At 35.5% G+C, this 21,072-nt stretch overlaps 2 protein-coding genes across 3 annotated transcripts in view; both read left to right on the top strand.

The window, feature by feature from the left end:
• The first annotated feature begins 603 nt into the window (after positions 1 to 603).
• On the top strand, positions 604 to 5,905 carry LOC122035262 (stromal processing peptidase, chloroplastic-like). Its single transcript, XM_042594677.1, has 5 exons — positions 604 to 885; positions 1,966 to 2,179; positions 4,951 to 5,186; positions 5,502 to 5,700; positions 5,849 to 5,905. The coding sequence occupies exons 1-5, from the start codon at positions 671 to 673 to the stop codon at positions 5,903 to 5,905; spliced, it is 921 nt and encodes a 306-aa protein (XP_042450611.1). The 5' UTR covers positions 604 to 670.
• An 11,009-nt stretch (positions 5,906 to 16,914) lies between these two features.
• LOC122035074 (stromal processing peptidase, chloroplastic-like) overlaps positions 16,915 to 21,072 on the top strand; it is a 28,558-nt gene continuing 24,400 nt past the window's right edge. For both annotated transcript variants that reach the window (XM_042594451.1, XM_042594450.1), the window contains exons 1-2: positions 16,915 to 17,180; positions 18,261 to 18,474. In XM_042594451.1, the coding sequence (XP_042450385.1) occupies positions 16,966 to 17,180; positions 18,261 to 18,474 (429 nt within the window). In that variant the 5' untranslated portion in view covers positions 16,915 to 16,965. The remainder of the gene's footprint in view (positions 17,181 to 18,260; positions 18,475 to 21,072) is intronic.

The following is a 21,072-nucleotide window of genomic DNA, read 5'->3' as shown; positions in this document are numbered from 1 at the left end:
ACTATATCACTTAAATGAGCATACCTAGGAACATTAGAACTATAGAATCATTTTTGATGACTATAATAATATCACACTCCGGCTTGATATGATAATAAAAGGTAGAATATATTCTCAAATAATCAGGATTCAATTTCCATATAAGTAATACCCACAATGATAAACTACAGTTGAGCTGGCATAGACCACTAAGACCTGTGTCTAGGACCTCTATTATTGATATGTGACCTAGTTGGTCACTATTTTAGATTGTGAAAAATAATTTTTTATAATATATAAATTATCTTTTTAAATTTTACTAATAAAATTAAACATCTCTAATAATATTTTATTAAAAAAATATATTTTCTTAAAATTATTTATTTTTTAAAAAATATTAAAACCTTAAAAAAAAAAGTTGAGCCTTCTTGAATTTTTCTAAATTAGTTAGGTTGTGAGATAAAAGCAAAAGTTGGGTTATTTTGAAAAAGTAAAATTTTTGAGGGGCAAAGTGTTATTTCCCTTTGTTTTTTTATGTTTATTTTAGTTGAATGCACAACACCGTCGGCCCTCTTCCACTTGAATTCTACTCCACAACTCGGCCCACGATTTTTTCCCCATCGGCAGACCGCGAGATATAAAGTCGACCCGCCCCTTCGCTCGGGGGCCGGAGGGCACACGAGCGAGAGCCATGGCTTCCTCCTCTCCCATATCCGCTGCGGCGACCACGGCGGCGGCGACGACGACGTCTCCTTATCTCTCCCCCGCTCCGCACCTCCGTCTCCGCGTCGGCTCTTCCGGTGGCTGCCCGAGGGCCACCCTGCGAACCCGCCCCATCGCGGGACGACGCTCGTCATCCGGTCTCCGCGCTTCTTGCCGCCTCCCCCCCTCTCCTCTCCAGCGGACGTAATTTCCTCCCTTGCTTAGCTCATGCGTCAACGGCTGCTTCTTCTTTTGTTTTATTGCGTAGCTCGATTGACAATTGGAGCTGTGGGATTGGGGGATTAAAATTCCTAAGTAGGAACGATTATGGAGACGCCTATTTAAAACGGTTGTGTGAATAAACTAGGGATTTTTGGTCTCCTATATATTTAAAACGGTTGCTTGAACAATTATGAGGGGTTTCCTTTTTTGATTCTGTGTTTCGCGTTCCATTTTTGGTCTCCAATTCTAGCTGTGGGACAGTGGATAAGAAACGCCAAGGAGAGTGAATATTTAGGGTTCTTTAGCCTCCTGTATTCTTAAAAATAAATATTTGGAGGAGTTCATTTTCCTTTTACGCCCATTTCCCCATCTTATCATGTCGTCATTGTGTTTGAAAGAATAATATTGCTTCACGCTTCTTCCTCAGAATTTTGGAGTAAGACATGTGAAGGATCTGAATTAGTTTAGACATGCCTATGTGAAATTTTTTGCGTCAATTTACCTTCTTATGCCTTTAAGCTGAAATACTTGGAGGATTGCCTCTTTTTTGTCAGCATCCTTTTCATCTTTGTGTTCATGTTTGTTGGCATGCTTGTTTGCAGCAGAATAAGCTTCACTTGAAAGATACTTATTTGGCAGTGACATGCTTCTTCATAAACGACATGAAGGATAGTTTATTGGTATTCTTATAAAATGTTGCCTTCTACAGTGTATATGTTCATAGACTAGTCTTCAGTTGAAAGGATTTATTGTTTTCTTTCCTTTTGAATTCTGTGATTTTTTGCTTTTATGTGTTTGCTTGGTTATAAAATTCTATATTTGTTCAAACCAAGCTACAATTCAAGCAGAAATTCTGACCATTTAGATACAATGGCTAAATTTAAAACTATGGCAAAATCCATAGGTTTCCTGTTATGTAGGATATCTTAAATGTGGACTTGCATGTTTGTGTCTTAACTTTCTTTCCTAGTCTCTAACTCTATACTTTGAGATTCTCCTACAAGTCTTTAACTCTGTAGGTTATGCTTGGTTGTTTCCACTCATTTGGTTTCTTGAATGCAGATGCTCACTTTTTAGTGAAAAGAAGAAGTCACTTGCTGCTACAAAATGCAGTCATGGAGTAGCTGTTACAAAGCTTTCTCCTAGACACATGTATCCTATATCTTGCTTCCGAGCACACAATAGATGTGGGAATTTCTGGAAGAGATACACACCAGGCTTCTTTGTGGACACATCATCCTGTCAGTTTCAGAGACATTTATTTGGGAGTAGATCAGTAAGTTAGTTTTTAATGATAATTTGTTTTAATATTTTCCCTCGGTGCATTGTGAGATAGTTTTTAGAATTATGTTTTCATCAGACAAATTGCTTATTCTTTCTGCTGGAAGAAGATTATTTATTTTACTCGATGAGTGTCTATAGGCATCTGGTTCCTATCAACATTTCCCTTTGCTTTACTGCATAGGTTGAGCTTTGGGATGTTCTTCACTAACATTGTAGTATCGTACGTATAAGGACATGTTACATGTCAATTTCTCATTTGTTTGCTAGTTCATCTTAAACTACGTTAAGGGTGCATTGCCAGATTAAGTTACACCTTGTAAAGTATCCAAAAGGATTTATATTAGATGTTTAGGAGAAGCAGGTATGTTGGAGAAAATTGAACAATATCTCAAATCAGCCATTGTTGGATGACTCACAGTAAAAAAAAAAATTATTCAAAGAAACAAAGATGACCATGCCATTAACAAGTTGGGATGTTTTTCATGTGTATCCTTGTTGTACTTGCAAATCTCTTTGCTATTGGTGTTGCAATGACCTAATAATCATTTTATTCAGGTAAAATAGACAACAGTGTTTTTTCTTTAAGTTAAGATCAAGAAGTCAATGTGCAGGGATTTACAAGAAGAAAAAAAAAAAGATGGCAATAACTCAAGATGATTAAGTAAATGGCTTAAGGGAAGTTGGCACAATGTTTCTTCATCAAAATAATAAGTTGATAAATAACTCTTGTTCATGGAGAGATTAAGCTTTCACTACTTAATTATTTTGTTGCTTCCAATCAGTAATTGGGGAAATTACTAGCTGAAAGACATATGATACACCCTATATATAAAACAGAACACATATAGAATCATTATTAAATTCAACTTTAATTGGCTAATCATTGTGTATTATGGTAAAAGAAAATACTCTACAACGTTGTGCATGATATGACGTTCATTATTTTAAGTCATCAACATAGAATTGGTATATATTACAATTCGTTCTTATGCTGTATTATGCAACACCAGATATAACTGTGTCACAATTAATTTTATCATCAAATTTCATATCTTGGCGTTATATTGTGAGAGAGAAGGAAAAATATGAAATATATAATTTGTTATTGCTGAGTGATTTACAATAATCTTATCTCATTGTCTTAGTCTAGGTGTAATTAAAATAATAAAAGTATATAAAAAAAAGATATTTTATGTTTGAACATGTAGAAAAGAATAAAAATGCATATATAATCATTAACCAGTTTAGTTTAAAGTTGTCTATTTTTTGTGCATCTTTCTCCATAAACAAGAACTTGATCACAATGAGTGAATAAATTAGAAATCACAATCAGGTCTTCCACCAACAAACACAAGTATGAAGTAATAAATTGAGGAAAGTCCTTTGCGATGTTAATTTTCACATTTGTTGTTGGACTTTAGATAAATGATGTGCTGATTACGCAAATCTTATCTTATGAAGTCTAAATGTCACATATATCTAGGAAATTATTAACATGGATTGGTTACTACTATTAGCTTTCATGCGGAGATAGCACTGTTTGCATGTTGATTATGTCCTCATTTGTGAGATTAATTGGGCCATAGAAGGGAGTACCAGTTTCAAGGTTAAAGGAATGTGCTCCCTAGGAAATCAACAAACAAAGACAGGCTCAAGTTTTTGTTAGTTAGGTAGCAAATCCTGAATATTAAAAATCAGACATGATCAATAAGTTAAAAAAAAAAAGTATTGGAACTTCATTTTCTCATAACATGAAATAAAGTTGAGCTACACGAAATTCATCGAAGGAGACTCCTTTATATTGCTTGAGGTATTACAAATAGTCCAAGTTATGCTCCATCCCATGATGTGCATCAACATGTTAATGTTTTTTATTTTGATATTAATATTTATCTCTCGCTAATGCTTAGGGAAAATTGTAAGAAAGTCAAATACTTGAGAAGAGTGACAGAAATTAAATCAGTAGGTTGATGAGATAGATATCCATAAACAAATTCAGATGATCATTTATACATATATCAGTTAATGAAATTGGTGTAATCAAATTTGATAGTTAGCAAAATAGTGCTTTGTATGCCAAGTTGTTCATCAATTAGAACACTAAGCAAGCTTCTTAAGGTATAATTGACAACCTTCAACCATCGAGTTGTGGCTGAATGGGCAAGAATTTATATTGAGAACTGTCCTCAGGGACTTCCTAGAATAAATAATAAATTTGACATCTTTATCTGATATAATAAATGAAGGTAACATGCAACCTAATAATTCCTTAAAATAAAATTATCTCCAATATAACTTGTGGAAGCTCCAGATAGGTCCATTTTTACTTTTATCTTATTGTTTGCTGGCTTGTTGGAAGTCTTGTTGGAGAAGAAAACATCTGGAAGTAGGAAAATTTGTACTTTTTCTGATGATTAGAACAATAGGACATTAATGGGCTTTACAATACCATGGTTCTTCAGTATAACATAGATTATATAGACTAGGTGTACCTTAAAGGTTTTTTTAGAAATAAAATAAAATTCTGTCTAAAGTCAAGTTGAAATAGAATAATAAAATAAAATTGTAATCCAATTTGTTTTAATTAGATAAATTAATTTTAAAGAAACTTATTATATCTGTATTTTCAATGGTCGTATGCTATGTTTTATAGAAAGCAAATGTCATAGTATCTTCAAGTTTCATTTTTTTATATAGTTATATAATTTTTCATGAACTGGCACTTGTTTGACATTGTGAATTATTTTTCCTGGTGCTTGTCAGGTGAAATTGGCACATGTTTCACATGCTTTAGGCCCCGAGGAACCACATGTTGCAAGTACATGGTCAGATACTGTGCTTGAGAAGCCAGGTTTAAGTTTCTTGGATCTGGAATCTGAAAAAGCAGAACTTGAAGGATTTCTAAATTCTCCACTTCCTTCTCATCCAAGACTTCACCGAGGACAACTCAAAAATGGTCTTCGATATATTATTCTTCCAAATAAAGTTCCAGCAAACAGGTGCTTATTAAGCCAATTCAATTAATTTCGAGTAGTATATGCAACTTGTCTGAGTCATCATGTACTCTTGATTATTTGAATGAGGATCTTATTAAAAAAAAGAAAAAGTAGATCTAAGTTTTCAATTGAATTTGCTTAAGTACATCATGTGATAGTGGACACACAATTAGTTCATTGCCTTCTTTGTGATTCATCAACGCCCACCTAATATATGCTCCAATATTAAATTTAATAAAGGGCAATATCCATGTAGCAAATAATTGAGACTTACTTGGCTTAAGGTTCATTTTTCTTACTAATATGTTGATATTACAGGTTTGAGGCACATATGGAAGTTCATGTTGGATCTATTGACGAGGAAGAGGACGAGCAAGGCATTGCACATATGATTGAGCATGTGGCATTTCTTGGTAGTAAAAAGCGTGAAAAACTTCTTGGAACTGGAGCCAGATCTAATGCATATACGGATTTCCACCACACGGTGTTTCACATTCATTCACCGACTACTACAAAGGTAGTTCTTTTGTTCATATTTTTAACATTCCATTTTAAGGCTGAGATTTTCACTTGATCATTTCCTTCAGACATGGTGCTTAACTTTACTGTGTGTCTGGAATTGTTAATATGTCTGTTCTGTCTTACTATATTGTTACTAAAACTAGGTGAACATGATAGTTCAAGGGGAAATTGAATTCAATATTAAGTGTTCAAATTTTTAGACTTTGGTTTCACTAAATATATCTATATGCAAACCATCTAGAGGACACTTTCTTTGCACAGCCGTGAAACATTGGAAATCAATATTGGTATTGGATAAGATTCTTAAATAATCTAAGTATTGATTGTATTTAATTGTTGATCAGTGAAATCAGAATTTGCTAAGAAAATAATTTTTAAAAATAAAAATATAATAATTTCATAGGAGATAACAAATAATGTCTAAATATTAGATTATTAATAGCATTGTATTTAGAATTAATGAATTGGATTAGCAACACATTTTATACGTTATCTTAAGATCAACAATATCAGATTATTAATATTCTTAGGTTAATAATATCATCATAATAAATAATAAATTCACTTTTAAAATTATTGTAGATTATTTTATACAGTACACGCTATTATTTGTGTGACCAAATGATACCAATTATTAATTTTGTTGTCAAAAAGTTAGTTGACAAGATAATAAAATTAATGGGTTAAACCTTCCTTTACAAATGTTGAATTTGTATACCGCACTAACGTGGCATGCAAAATTCACGGTGTTCGAGGTGTTGGTGAATTTAAATAATATTGTTTGAGGAATCAATATTTTTAAAAATTCAAAAGTTTTTGACCAAATATTTGATCAAAGACAGATCAATTATTAATTTTATTCGTCATAAAGTAAAGTTGACGAGATAATAAAATTAATGGATAAAAATCTCCTTTTGATTTTGTATACGTCCACACTATCGTGGCATACAAAATTCATGGGGATTTTAAGGAATTGATCTTGACCAAATATTTTTGTGATTCTTAGGATTTAAAATGTTTGTCAATCTCTAGTAGTCATACTGTAGAAAAGACTTAGTAGTCCCAATTGTAATGATTGGAAATAGGACTTGGACATTAAGGTAGACTGTCTTCTTAAGACTAAGAACAATATAGGTGTATTTAATTTATTAGTTGAAACATGTTTAGTGGTGTTATCTACCAGAACCTGGAGTGTAGATACAGATGCCATTAATCATGTCCGCAATTCATTGCAGGGTTTCAGGAAACCCGGCAACTAAATGAAAATTAAAACACCGTCCACATGGGCACTACTGTAAAAATAGTAGCTATTGCAGTGGGAGATGTTTATCTTTTGATAAGAATAAAACATGGAGTTTAGTGTAATTGTCTTTACACACCAAGTTTAGAAAGAACTAGTTTTCAGTTTCTAAACTATTCAAAGAACTTGATATTCTGCCTCTTTTAATAACAAAGTTGTTATTAAGAAAAAAAGGGAAGTTATCTGTTCTGGTACGTTGGTTGGCAATTTAAAAATCCAATAACTCTCACGATGCAACAAATGGAAATTAGTAACACATCTTCTAACTTTAAGAGAAAGTAACCTTCGGAAATGAACCAATTATATCTTTGGCATCTAAGGCTAGGTTATATTAACAGGTATGATTCATTGGTAGTGATGAACTTTTATGTTCATTAGTAGTGGAAATCTTTCCAGCTTGTCTTACTTGGAAGGAAAAATAACCAAGAAGCTTTTTAAGTCTAATATAGTCGAAGATATGTTGAAATTGGTTCATTCGATTAATGTGATCTATGACTATCCAGACAAGAGGTAGTATTGAATATTTCGTCTATTTATAGACAACTATTCAAGATACAAATAAATTTATTTAATGTACCGCAAGACTAAGTACTTTGATTAGTTCAAACAAAGACAAGGTCGATGCGAGAAATGTTAAAGTAAAAGTCATCATGGCAAGAACGTAGTGGCAAGTACCCTCTTGGGAGAATTTAGGAGTCACTTATCGAAGTAGGGATTCAATCCCAACTAACTACACTTGGTACACCCCAAATGGAATGGTGTAGAAAAGGAAGGTATAGGACTTATGGAAATAAGTAGATTGATGAGTTATTTAGAATATTACCAAAATCATTTTAGGATATACCGAAACGGAAGTGAATATAGTACCTTCCAAAGTCGAACTCTCTACTCATATAGAATTCTTGAATAGGCGTAAGTTTATTTCGAAGCTTATTCAGATGATCCATCACATGCTAAAGAGAGACAATGATAAGTTGGACAGGAATTCACTTGTTTGTGGGTTATCCTAGAGAAATGAAAGTAGGTTTATAGTCTTAAAATCAGAAGGTCATTGTTAGCATCAATGATCGATTTTTAGAAAAGGACTATATAATAAACCACGTGCCCATAAGAAAATTTATTTTAAGGAAATAATAAAAGACATGTCTAATCTAGTACCAATTGTACAAGATGAGATACCACAAGGAACTGCAACACGATCACAAATGATACACAATTGAAAGTGTCTTGTAGTAGTGGGAGGGTTGTTAGGCAACCTAAAAGATTCATGTTTTGGGAGAGTTTTGACTCGATCCTGGAGGACACGAACACGATCTCGACATATGACGAAGCATTCCAAGATAAAGATGCAATATCTTGGCAAAGAGTAATGAATAATGTAATTAGAATATATGTATTCTAATAAAATCTGAAGCTTGTAGAACCACCAAATGGTAAAAACCTTTGGGTATAAAATGTCTAAGAGGATAGACAGGAAGGTAGAAACTTTCAAAGCAAGGCTAGATGAAAAAGGAAACTTTTCACCGGTAGCCATGCTTAAGTCTATCCTGATTCTTTTATCTATTTGTAAGTGGATGTCAAGACAACATTCCTTAATAGAAGTCTCAAGAGAGCATCCATATAAAGCAAACTAAGGGTTTCAAAGGGCTAAGAGCATCTTGTGTAAGCTCAATCGCCTATGGACTGATGCAAAGCTTCATGTCTTGAACATCCATTTATCAAAGTAATCTAGACTCCATGGATTTATTGAGTAAACGGATAAGTCTTGTGTACAAAAGGTGTGATGGAAATGTGGTATTTTGTACTATACGTAGATAATGACAACTGGCGAACGAGATGAAATCTATTTTGCCAAGGGCATAGTTAGCGACATCAGTGAACCCAGACAAGGACATTGGATCGCAGAAGCATATATCAAGTACCTAGAGGCACTAGAGATTATATGCTAGCTTACAAGGCAGTTGATTTGGTTCCTGTGGGTTGCATGGATTTTGACTTCCAACGGATAGGGACAATAATAAGTCAACCTCGGGTTTTGTGTTTACTTTAGGAGGTAAGTCATAACTATGGAAGAGTAATAAGCATAGGTGTTTTTCGGACTCCACCATGAAGTTTAGTATACGGCAAACCTCTGAGGTAGCCATAAAAGGTGAATGACTCAATAACCTCAAGATAGATTTAGATATGATTTCTAGTTTGTCCAAAGATTATTACAATTTATTGTAACAATAATGGTGCGATAACAAACTCGAAGAAACCATGAGTCTATAAGGCAAGTAAACACAATGAGCGCAAGTACTACCCAATACGAGAAATCAGATAACGAGAAGTTATCTGGTGATGCATAGATGATACCTAGGTCCTTAAGGCAAGAGCTTTTGAAAGACATGGAATGGATGAGAATATATGACAACTTAGTCTTTTAGTATAAGTGGGAGATTGTTTGAGTGTATACTAAAAGCCTAGCTTTTGGTATAAACATTTATCTAGAAATAAGAATCACATTGGTCAAATGTCTACATTTATGATAAATGTAGTTGTTCAATTAATTTATATTATAGATAACATGGTGTGTGGTGTCACACATAGAAAATCATGTTATTAGTACCTTATAAATTTTAAACAGTAGCTCACGACCAAGATGGAAAGGAACAAACCATTGGAAGGTCGTAGTGTAATTAGGTATTAGTTTATCTTAACTATATAATTACACTAGTACACTTAGAGTGTATTGAGTAGGACCATTAGATGTCGTTTCTTTTATAATGACTTTATAAAGGAACAAAGACCTCAGTTATTATGGAAGTGTGTGCTCTTAATCCTAATATAATAACAAGCACATATATTTGATATTTATTTCTTTAATTTATCAATGAGTGAAATTTAGTTCGATAAATCAATAAGCCCGATAAGTTGGGAAATGATATCACTTATAGTGTGTTGTTGATTATAGAAGGAAACCGTGTCCTAGTAATCTAGGTTGAGAATGTCCCCAAGAGGAGCTCATAAAGATTGTCATGTTAAACCCGGCAGGTGGACTTAGTCCGACATGACGATAAGGTTGAGTGGTACTACTCTTGGACTAAGATATTAATTAAATGAGTTGTCATTAACTCACTTAATTAGTGGACATTCGACATCTTAAACATAGGAGACTAACACACTCATAATAAGAAGGAGCCCAAAATGTAATTTGGGATTGGTGCGGTAATAGTTTTCTAGTGGAATGAATTATTATTGATAAAATTAAGTTGTGTGTCTAGGCAACACGGATGCTTAATTTTACCGGAGACCAAACCAATTTCTCCTCTCGTCCCTATCGTAGCCTCTTATATATAGAGATTTATATCCACCACATACCACCTTCTTACCCATCCAATGGGTCCAAGCCAGCTTGGAACCCAAGCTAGGGTCGGCCAAGACCAAGTGGATGAGTCATAAGGGCCGGCCAAAGCATGGGTCCCAAGCTTATGGCGGCCACTAGAATATTAAAAAGGTTTTTATTAAAATTATTTCTTATGTGGATATCATGTTTTTAAAAGAGAGTTTAAAAATTAAAAATGTCCTTTTATAGTTTTCTACAAAAGATTAAGAGAAGAGATTAATCTCTTTCCTTATTTGTAGTTTAAAAGGATGGTTTTAATTTTTGGTAAAAACTTTCCTTATTTGTAAATCATCTACATGTTTAAAAGAAAGTTTAAAATTTGAAATCTTTCCTTATTTGTTGATTAAAGGAGGATTTTAAATTTTAAGAAAAACTTTCCTTTTTAACCATGTTCATGATTTAAAAGAAAGTTTTAAAAATTAAATATTCTCTTTTATAAGTTTCTACAAGAGATTAAGAAAAGATATCTTTCCTCATTTGTAGATTAAAAGAGATTTTAATTTTTAGAGATAACTTTCTTTTTATCCACATGTTTAAAAGAAAGATTTTAATTTATTAAATTTTCTTTTTATAAACCAATTATGAAGGGATTAAATTATTGGAAATTTTTTTATAAATTTCCAGAAATAAATTAGGAAGGTTTTAATTCTTGATTGAATTAAATTTTCTTTGATTGGAGATTTGTTGTGTGGCCGGCCATGTTGATTAAGAAGAGGAATTTGATTTTAATTAATTAAATTTTCTTTTTCATGACAAAGGAATTAAGGAAGTTTTTTATTAAAGTTTCCTTATTTGCCAAAACCAAGGATTATAAAAGAGGAGGTAGAGGAGCCTTCAAGAAAATAATCTCTATTCTTTTCTTTCCTCTCCTCTTTGGTTTTGGTGGTCGGCCCTATTTCTCCCCTCTTCTCTTGTTGGCCGAAACTTATCTCTTGGTGGAGCTTTTGTTTGTGGCCGGATCAAGGAAGGAGAAGAAGGAGAGAAAGCAAGCCTCGTTTCTAGTATCCCTTGGAGCATGGTGGTGGTGGCCGAACCTCTTCATCCTAGAAGAAGTTTTGATGGCCGAAACTTGCAAGGAAGAAGAAGGTGCTTGGTGGTTCTCATCTCGGAAGATCGTTGCTCACACAACGTCCGAGGTTAGAAGAGGAATACGGTAGAAGATCAAGAGGTTTTTCTAAAAGGTATAACTAGTAATTTTTGTTTCTGCATCATACTAGTTATTTTTGGAAATAATACTAAATACAAGAGGCATACGATTCTAGAGTTTCGAATTTGTTTTCTATTCTTTTGTTTTCTTTTCCTTGTGATTTGATTGTTCTTTTCGGTTGACCTAAAGTTATTTTAGGAAATTAAATATTAGCTTTCCTTAAAAGGTTTTGTCTAGTCGGTGGTGGTTGCTCCCATATCCAAGAAGGCCATGTGCCTCGCCACGTCAGTACTGGGAACCAATTTTGGAAATTAATATTTAATGGAATTAAATAACTTAGGTGATTTGGATCAAACGTGTTAAGTTCCGCAGGAGATCCAAGTCAAAACCTAAAAGAACAAATAGATTAAGTTTTGGATCAAACGTGTTAAGTTTCGCAGGCGATCCAAAATTTAATTTAAAAGAACACATGGTAGCTAGGAAAAGGTTCAGACCTTTGTACAAAATTTTTGTACAGTGGAACCTCTAGGTTTTTCGAGTAGCAACCAATACTAATAAACCGTAAAATCTCCGGCAACAGATTGTTGTGTCTCTAACAGACATGACCGCTTGGGACAATCAAAAGGGCAAGACCCCCGAGCTCGACGACTCTCCCGAACAGGCCAACAAACAATTCTGTCAAGCAATTCATGAGGACGAGTAGCTATCGAACTTCAAACCGTCGACAATCGGGAAGTACAACGGGTCCACTGACCCCGAAGACCACTTACTTAAATTCGAGACTGTATCCACCCTCCACCAATACTCGGATTGAGTGAAATGTCGGGTATTCCTCACCACACTCTCAAGATCAGCATAGAGGTGGTTTCAGCGGTTGCCGATCGAATCCATCCGTGGCTTCAGGGACTTCTAAGCGACGTTTACGCATCATTTTGCTAGTAGTCGCCGCTATCAGAAGACGGAGGTGAACCTATTCGTGGTCAAGCAAGGGTTTAAGGAGTCGCTCATGGCCTACATCAAGAGGTTCAACCAAGTTGTTATGGAGGTCCTATCGGCCACCCAGGAAGTTCTGTAGAGCGCATTCCCCAAGGACTCGTAGAGGGAGAATTCTTCCGCTAGCTTATCATGGAGCCGCCAAAAAATTTTGATGAGCTACTCGGACGAGCAACAAAATACATCAATGTGGAGGAAGCTCAAGCGGCGTGGAGGAGGGAGCCGATCGCCAAGTCTACAGCTACAAACTAATGTCGGGCGGTACAAACCAATCCGCCCCGAAGGGACCCCCGATCAGGTACAATGCAACAACATATGGAGCATCAAGCGAATGTTGTGCAGCATGTAGAGGCCGAGCAGAAGAAGTTCAAAGAGCCTCGGCAATGGACTCCTATATTCTTCTCGTTGCACAAAACGATGACTTATAATACGAGGGGCTACTACCGTTTCAATTCTCCACCACACAAACCCACTCAACGGGGAACTCGATGCCGGTCTCTGTCGCCCGAACATTGCCACCATCGCCGAGTAGATAGGCAGCATAAGGAGGACCGCACATCGGCCGAAGCGACTAGACGTTCATCATAGTTAAGGCATGAGGACAAGCCTTTCCATGCATCTTCCAAGCGGCCATAACTTTTCACATGGGAGGAAGAAAATAGAGGCAATGTCGTCCAGGGAGAGATAGGATAACGGTTAGGAGCCTAACTAAGGGCAACTCCAACAAGGCTCGGAAGACTTAGCAGTTGGAGGTCAACGCTAGCCACAAGGCTCCCCCGTCCCTAATATATAACAAAAAGGAGGGAGTCCAGATTCATCCCAGCTGCATTAGAGTCCAGGTTCATGTAAATTGTAAGAATATTTGTTCAGTGAATGCAGGAAAATTTGAATGAAAGCACCAAGTGTCAAAGACTCACGTGCTGAGCGACCATGTTATAAGTGGGCATGCCCCCACACCAAGTATCAAAGACTCACATGCCTCAGCGACCATGTTATAAATGTGCCTAGCTAGCCACGCCCAGTGCCAGAGACTTATGTGCCGAACGACCAGGTTTGAGTTCCAAATTCATGTGCCGAGCAGTCGTGTTATAAGTGGGTATGCCCCTACACCAAGTGTCAAAGACTCACGTGCCCGAGCGGTTGTGTTATAAGTGTGCCTAGCTAGCCATGCCCAATGTCAGAGACTCCTGTGCCGAACGGCCAAATTTTAGTTCTAGACTCATGTGCCGAGCAACCGTGTTATAAGTGGGCATACCCCCACGCGCAAGTGTCAAAGACTCACGTGCCAGAGCGGTCATGTTATAAGTATGCCTAGCTAGCCTCGCTAGTGTCAGAGACTCATGTGTCGAATGACCAGGTTTGAGTTCCAGACTCACGTGCCGAGCGACCGTGTTATAAGTGGGCATGCCCCCACGCCAAGTGTCAAAGACTCACGTGCCCGAGCGGGTGTGTTATAAGTGTGCCTAGCTAGCCAAACCCAATGTCGAGACTCCTGTGCTGAATGACCAGGTTTGAGTTCCAGACTCATGTGTTGAGCGACTGTGTTATAAGTGGGCATGCCCTCACGTCAAGTGTCAAAGACTCACGTGCCCGAATGACTGTGTTATAAGTGTGCCTAGCTAGCCATGACCAGTGTCAGAGACTCCTGTGCCGAATGACCAGGTTTCAGTTCCAAACTTATGTGCGCGAGCTAAGCGATGCCCATAGAAACCGGGCCTTCAATCGCCGAGCGGCAGAGCAAAGCCCTGGAAGACAAAGCACGCTAATGGTCCAGTTAGTCGGACTTGTAGCCTCTTTCGATTAGACTTGAGGGAGAGGCTTGTGATCCGGTGATGACGAGGGACCCCATCGAAGAAGAGTCAAAGTTAGAAAGACAGGGTGACGTGGAAGATACGGCCAAGCGGATCCAGCCGAGCGGACCAAGGCTATAGCCTAGTGGATGACATATGACTGAGTGGATATTGTATCGCAGAGCGGGTCATGCACGACCGGGCAAGCAAGACAAGAGGCCTAGCTCTTCCCCGATCGGGTATAATGGACTGACCGGCTATTAACACCACTCAGTAGCCGGAGGTCAAAGGAGGTAGGCGCCACTCGAAGGATTGTTCGACCAGATCTCCTATCCGACTGGGCGGGAGGCAACATCCCATCAGTAAGGCGATTAAAGAGAAGAGAGCAGATGCACCCAAATAGCATGCACAGATAAATAGCAGCCCGACTGGACAGAATGTTCGGTCGGGGCGAATGACAGCATGCTACGCAGGGCGACCAGAAAAAGGAGCAGGCTTGAGCGGTCGTGCTGTGAATTCTGGCCGAGTGGCTACTCCGCTCAGCCAAATAGTGGGATACCTTGCCTAGCTCACCGTATCCTTTTGGGAATTAGTGCCGCTGACACAAAGTAAGTGAACCATACTTTAGAAGCTTCCAAACTGTCACGTCGGGGAGTTGTATGACTGTTTAAGGAAGGGTGTCAATGACACTTTTCTGAATTGTCTTTTCAAAGGACATCTGGGAAGACACGCTTGTGCTTTGAGATGTGTGCACAGGCGCTACCATGACTCTATAAAAGGGGGTTCCCTTCCACGATGGAGGTACGTATGTGTAACCCAGTTATTCACACGCTTTAATTACAGTATTTCCACTATTCTATTTCGCTGGAGAAATTATTTGAACGTCGGAAGGCCAATACTAATAACCCCTTCCCAGCTCGATACTAATAAATTTTGTGCCTTCAAGGCACGCATGGAGTCTTCTTTAAGCCGAGCCGTGAGCCACATAGTCAACTCGTCTATCTTCTTAGATTTTGGATACGATGAATTACCATTAGGGACCGAATGAGTTTTTAATTGTAGTTGTGGTGACTTTTACATTGGTGTTAACATCCACTTGTGACTTCCAGCAACATAAAAGGAATGACTTATAATTAAATTCTACGTGACAAATAAAAAATATTTCATTGATGTATATAAATAATCTACAATAGAAGTTTGAGTAATCACACATTATTAATAAGTTAATTGTGGATTCACTTAGTTAACTGTGCCCATGATGGTAATTTATTTTTAATTATACTTCATTATTTATATAATGGTTTAAAATTAGGGGTGTAAATTAATTGAATCAAGTGGAATAATATAAAAATGTTGTTATTGATCTTTAAATTTAATATATATATATATAATATTTAAATTAATTCAAAGTTTGAAAATAAAAATAATTTAAATTCGAGGTGGATTTAAAATGAAATTCACGTATGATTCGAACATAAACGAATTATAATTTGAAATGACTTAAATTAAGCATATTCAAATTAAAATTACGTAGAAACAAATAATTTGAGTTGTTCGGTTCATAAATAGATCATAAATAATAAAATATTATCAAATTAAATTTGACTTAAAATATTGAACATATTCAAATTTAATTCCTATTTGATAATTTTAAATGTAAATTAATTTTTTTTAGTCTGCTAAAAAACACATGAGCAGATTACATTCTTTTGAACTCCTATTTGAAATAAGCTACTGACATTGTATTAGAATATTAAACACTACTAATTATAATATAACTCTAAATTAAGTTAAATATGCAATAAATAAAATTTTTGGCACTCAATTTAATTTCACATGTGAATTATAGTTAATAAAATGAATATTATGAATTTAATTATGTATTTAGACTGGTGAATTAATAAAAAATATTATAGAATTAGACAGGTAGTCACTATTAACATATGTTTAATTTATAGAGAAAATTTAACAATTCACTATATCACTTAAATGAGCATACCTAGGAACATTAGAACTATAGAATCATTTTTGATGACTATAATAATATCACACTCCGGCTTGATATGATAATAAAAGGTAGAATATATTCTCAAATAATCAGGATTCAATTTCCATATAAGTAATACCCACAATGATAAACTACAGTTGAGCTGGCATAGACCACTAAGACCTGTGTCTAGGACCTCTATTATTGATATGTGACCTAGTTGGTCACTATTTTAGATTGTGAAAAATAATTTTTTATAATATATAAATTATCTTTTTAAATTTTACTAATAAAATTAAACATCTCTAATAATATTTTATTAAAAAAATATATTTTCTTAAAATTATTTATTTTTTAAAAAATATTAAAACCTTAAAAAAAAAAGTTGAGCCTTCTTGAATTTTTCTAAATTAGTTAGGTTGTGAGATAAAAGCAAAAGTTGGGTTATTTTGAAAAAGTAAAATTTTTGAGGGGCAAAGTGTTATTTCCCTTTGTTTTTTTATGTTTATTTTAGTTGAATGCACAACACCGTCGGCCCTCTTCCACTTGAATTCTACTCCACAACTCGGCCCACGATTTTTTCCCCATCGGCAGACCGCGAGATATAAAGTCGACCCGCCCCTTCGCTCGGGGGCCGGAGGGCACACGAGCGAGAGCCATGGCTTCCTCCTCTCCCATATCCGCTGCGGCGACCACGGCGGCGGCGACGACGACGTCTCCTTATCTCTCCCCCGCTCCGCACCTCCGTCTCCGCGTCGGCTCTTCCGGTGGCTGCCCGAGGGCCACCCTGCGAACCCGCCCCATCGCGGGACGACGCTCGTCATCCGGTCTCCGCGCTTCTTGCCGCCTCCCCCCCTCTCCTCTCCAGCGGACGTAATTTCCTCCCTTGCTTAGCTCATGCGTCAACGGCTGCTTCTTCTTTTGTTTTATTGCGTAGCTCGATTGACAATTGGAGCTGTGGGATTGGGGGATTAAAATTCCTAAGTAGGAACGATTATGGAGACGCCTATTTAAAACGGTTGTGTGAATAAACTAGGGATTTTTGGTCTCCTATATATTTAAAACGGTTGCTTGAACAATTATGAGGGGTTTCCTTTTTTGATTCTGTGTTTCGCGTTCCATTTTTGGTCTCCAATTCTAGCTGTGGGACAGTGGATAAGAAACGCCAAGGAGAGTGAATATTTAGGGTTCTTTAGCCTCCTGTATTCTTAAAAATAAATATTTGGAGGAGTTCATTTTCCTTTTACGCCCATTTCCCCATCTTATCATGTCGTCATTGTGTTTGAAAGAATAATATTGCTTCACGCTTCTTCCTCAGAATTTTGGAGTAAGACATGTGAAGGATCTGAATTAGTTTAGACATGCCTATGTGAAATTTTTTGCGTCAATTTACCTTCTTATGCCTTTAAGCTGAAATACTTGGAGGATTGCCTCTTTTTTGTCAGCATCCTTTTCATCTTTGTGTTCATGTTTGTTGGCATGCTTGTTTGCAGCAGAATAAGCTTCACTTGAAAGATACTTATTTGGCAGTGACATGCTTCTTCATAAACGACATGAAGGATAGTTTATTGGTATTCTTATAAAATGTTGCCTTCTACAGTGTATATGTTCATAGACTAGTCTTCAGTTGAAAGGATTTATTGTTTTCTTTCCTTTTGAATTCTGTGATTTTTTGCTTTTATGTGTTTGCTTGGTTATAAAATTCTATATTTGTTCAAACCAAGCTACAATTCAAGCAGAAATTCTGACCATTTAGATACAATGGCTAAATTTAAAACTATGGCAAAATCCATAGGTTTCCTGTTATGTAGGATATCTTAAATGTGGACTTGCATGTTTGTGTCTTAACTTTCTTTCCTAGTCTCTAACTCTATACTTTGAGATTCTCCTACAAGTCTTTAACTCTGTAGGTTATGCTTGGTTGTTTCCACTCATTTGGTTTCTTGAATGCAGATGCTCACTTTTTAGTGAAAAGAAGAAGTCACTTGCTGCTACAAAATGCAGTCATGGAGTAGCTGTTACAAAGCTTTCTCCTAGACACATGTATCCTATATCTTGCTTCCGAGCACACAATAGATGTGGGAATTTCTGGAAGAGATACACACCAGGCTTCTTTGTGGACACATCATCCTGTCAGTTTCAGAGACATTTATTTGGGAGTAGATCAGTAAGTTAGTTTTTAATGATAATTTGTTTTAATATTTTCCCTCGGTGCATTGTGAGATAGTTTTTAGAATTATGTTTTCATCAGACAAATTGCTTATTCTTTCTGCTGGAAGAAGATTATTTATTTTACTCGATGAGTGTCTATAGGCATCTGGTTCCTATCAACATTTCCCTTTGCTTTACTGCATAGGTTGAGCTTTGGGATGTTCTTCACTAACATTGTAGTATCGTACGTATAAGGACATGTTACATGTCAATTTCTCATTTGTTTGCTAGTTCATCTTAAACTACGTTAAGGGTGCATTGCCAGATTAAGTTACACCTTGTAAAGTATCCAAAAGGATTTATATTAGATGTTTAGGAGAAGCAGGTATGTTGGAGAAAATTGAACAATATCTCAAATCAGCCATTGTTGGATGACTCACAGTAAAAAAAAAAATTATTCAAAGAAACAAAGATGACCATGCCATTAACAAGTTGGGATGTTTTTCATGTGTATCCTTGTTGTACTTGCAAATCTCTTTGCTATTGGTGTTGCAATGACCTAATAATCATTTTATTCAGGTAAAATAGACAACAGTGTTTTTTCTTTAAGTTAAGATCAAGAAGTCAATGTGCAGGGATTTACAAGAAGAAAAAAAAAAAGATGGCAATAACTCAAGATGATTAAGTAAATGGCTTAAGGGAAGTTGGCACAATGTTTCTTCATCAAAATAATAAGTTGATAAATAACTCTTGTTCATGGAGAGATTAAGCTTTCACTACTTAATTATTTTGTTGCTTCCAATCAGTAATTGGGGAAATTACTAGCTGAAAGACATATGATACACCCTATATATAAAACAGAACACATATAGAATCATTATTAAATTCAACTTTAATTGGCTAATCATTGTGTATTATGGTAAAAGAAAATACTCTACAACGTTGTGCATGATATGACGTTCATTATTTTAAGTCATCAACATAGAATTGGTATATATTACAATTCGTTCTTATGCTGTATTATGCAACACCAGATATAACTGTGTCACAATTAATTTTATCATCAAATTTCATATCTTGGCGTTATATTGTGAGAGAGAAGGAAAAATATGAAATATATAATTTGTTATTGCTGAGTGATTTACAATAATCTTATCTCATTGTCTTAGTCTAGGTGTAATTAAAATAATAAAAGTATATAAAAAAAAGATATTTTATGTTTGAACATGTAGAAAAGAATAAAAATGCATATATAATCATTAACCAGTTTAGTTTAAAGTTGTCTATTTTTTGTGCATCTTTCTCCATAAACAAGAACTTGATCACAATGAGTGAATAAATTAGAAATCACAATCAGGTCTTCCACCAACAAACACAAGTATGAAGTAATAAATTGAGGAAAGTCCTTTGCGATGTTAATTTTCACATTTGTTGTTGGACTTTAGATAAATGATGTGCTGATTACGCAAATCTTATCTTATGAAGTCTAAATGTCACATATATCTAGGAAATTATTAACATGGATTGGTTACTACTATTAGCTTTCATGCGGAGATAGCACTGTTTGCATGTTGATTATGTCCTCATTTGTGAGATTAATTGGGCCATAGAAGGGAGTACCAGTTTCAAGGTTAAAGGAATGTGCTCCCTAGGAAATCAACAAACAAAGACAGGCTCAAGTTTTTGTTAGTTAGGTAGCAAATCCTGAATATTAAAAATCAGACATGATCAATAAGTTAAAAAAAAAAAGTATTGGAACTTCATTTTCTCATAACATGAAATAAAGTTGAGCTACACGAAATTCATCGAAGGAGACTCCTTTATATTGCTTGAGGTATTACAAATAGTCCAAGTTATGCTCCATCCCATGATGTGCATCAACATGTTAATGTTTTTTATTTTGATATTAATATTTATCTCTCGCTAATGCTTAGGGAAAATTGTAAGAAAGTCAAATACTTGAGAAGAGTGACAGAAATTAAATCAGTAGGTTGATGAGATAGATATCCATAAACAAATTCAGATGATCATTTATACATATATCAGTTAATGAAATTGGTGTAATCAAATTTGATAGTTAGCAAAATAGTGCTTTGTATGCCAAGTTGTTCATCAATTAGAACACTAAGCAAGCTTCTTAAGGTATAATTGACAACCTTCAACCATCGAGTTGTGGCTGAATGGGCAAGAATTTATATTGAGAACTGTCCTCAGGGACTTCCTAGAATAAATAATAAATTTGACATCTTTATCTGATATAATAAATGAAGGTAACATGCAACCTAATAATTCCTTAAAATAAAATTATCTCCAATATAACTTGTGGAAGCTCCAGATAGGTCCATTTTTACTTTTATCTTATTGTTTGCTGGCTTGTTGGAAGTCTTGTTGGAGAAGAAAACATCTGGAAGTAGGAAAATTTGTACTTTTTCTGATGATTAGAACAATAGGACATTAATGGGCTTTACAATACCATGGTTCTTCAGTATAACATAGATTATATAGACTAGGTGTACCTTAAAGGTTTTTTTAGAAATAAAATAAAATTCTGTCTAAAGTCAAGTTGAAATAGAATAATAAAATAAAATTGTAATCCAATTTGTTTTAATTAGAT

Source organism: Zingiber officinale, chromosome 11B (genome assembly GCF_018446385.1).
Source record: "Zingiber officinale cultivar Zhangliang chromosome 11B, Zo_v1.1, whole genome shotgun sequence".
Classification (NCBI taxonomy): Eukaryota; Viridiplantae; Streptophyta; class Magnoliopsida; order Zingiberales; family Zingiberaceae; genus Zingiber; species Zingiber officinale.
This window is presented reverse-complemented; position numbering and strand designations above follow the sequence as displayed.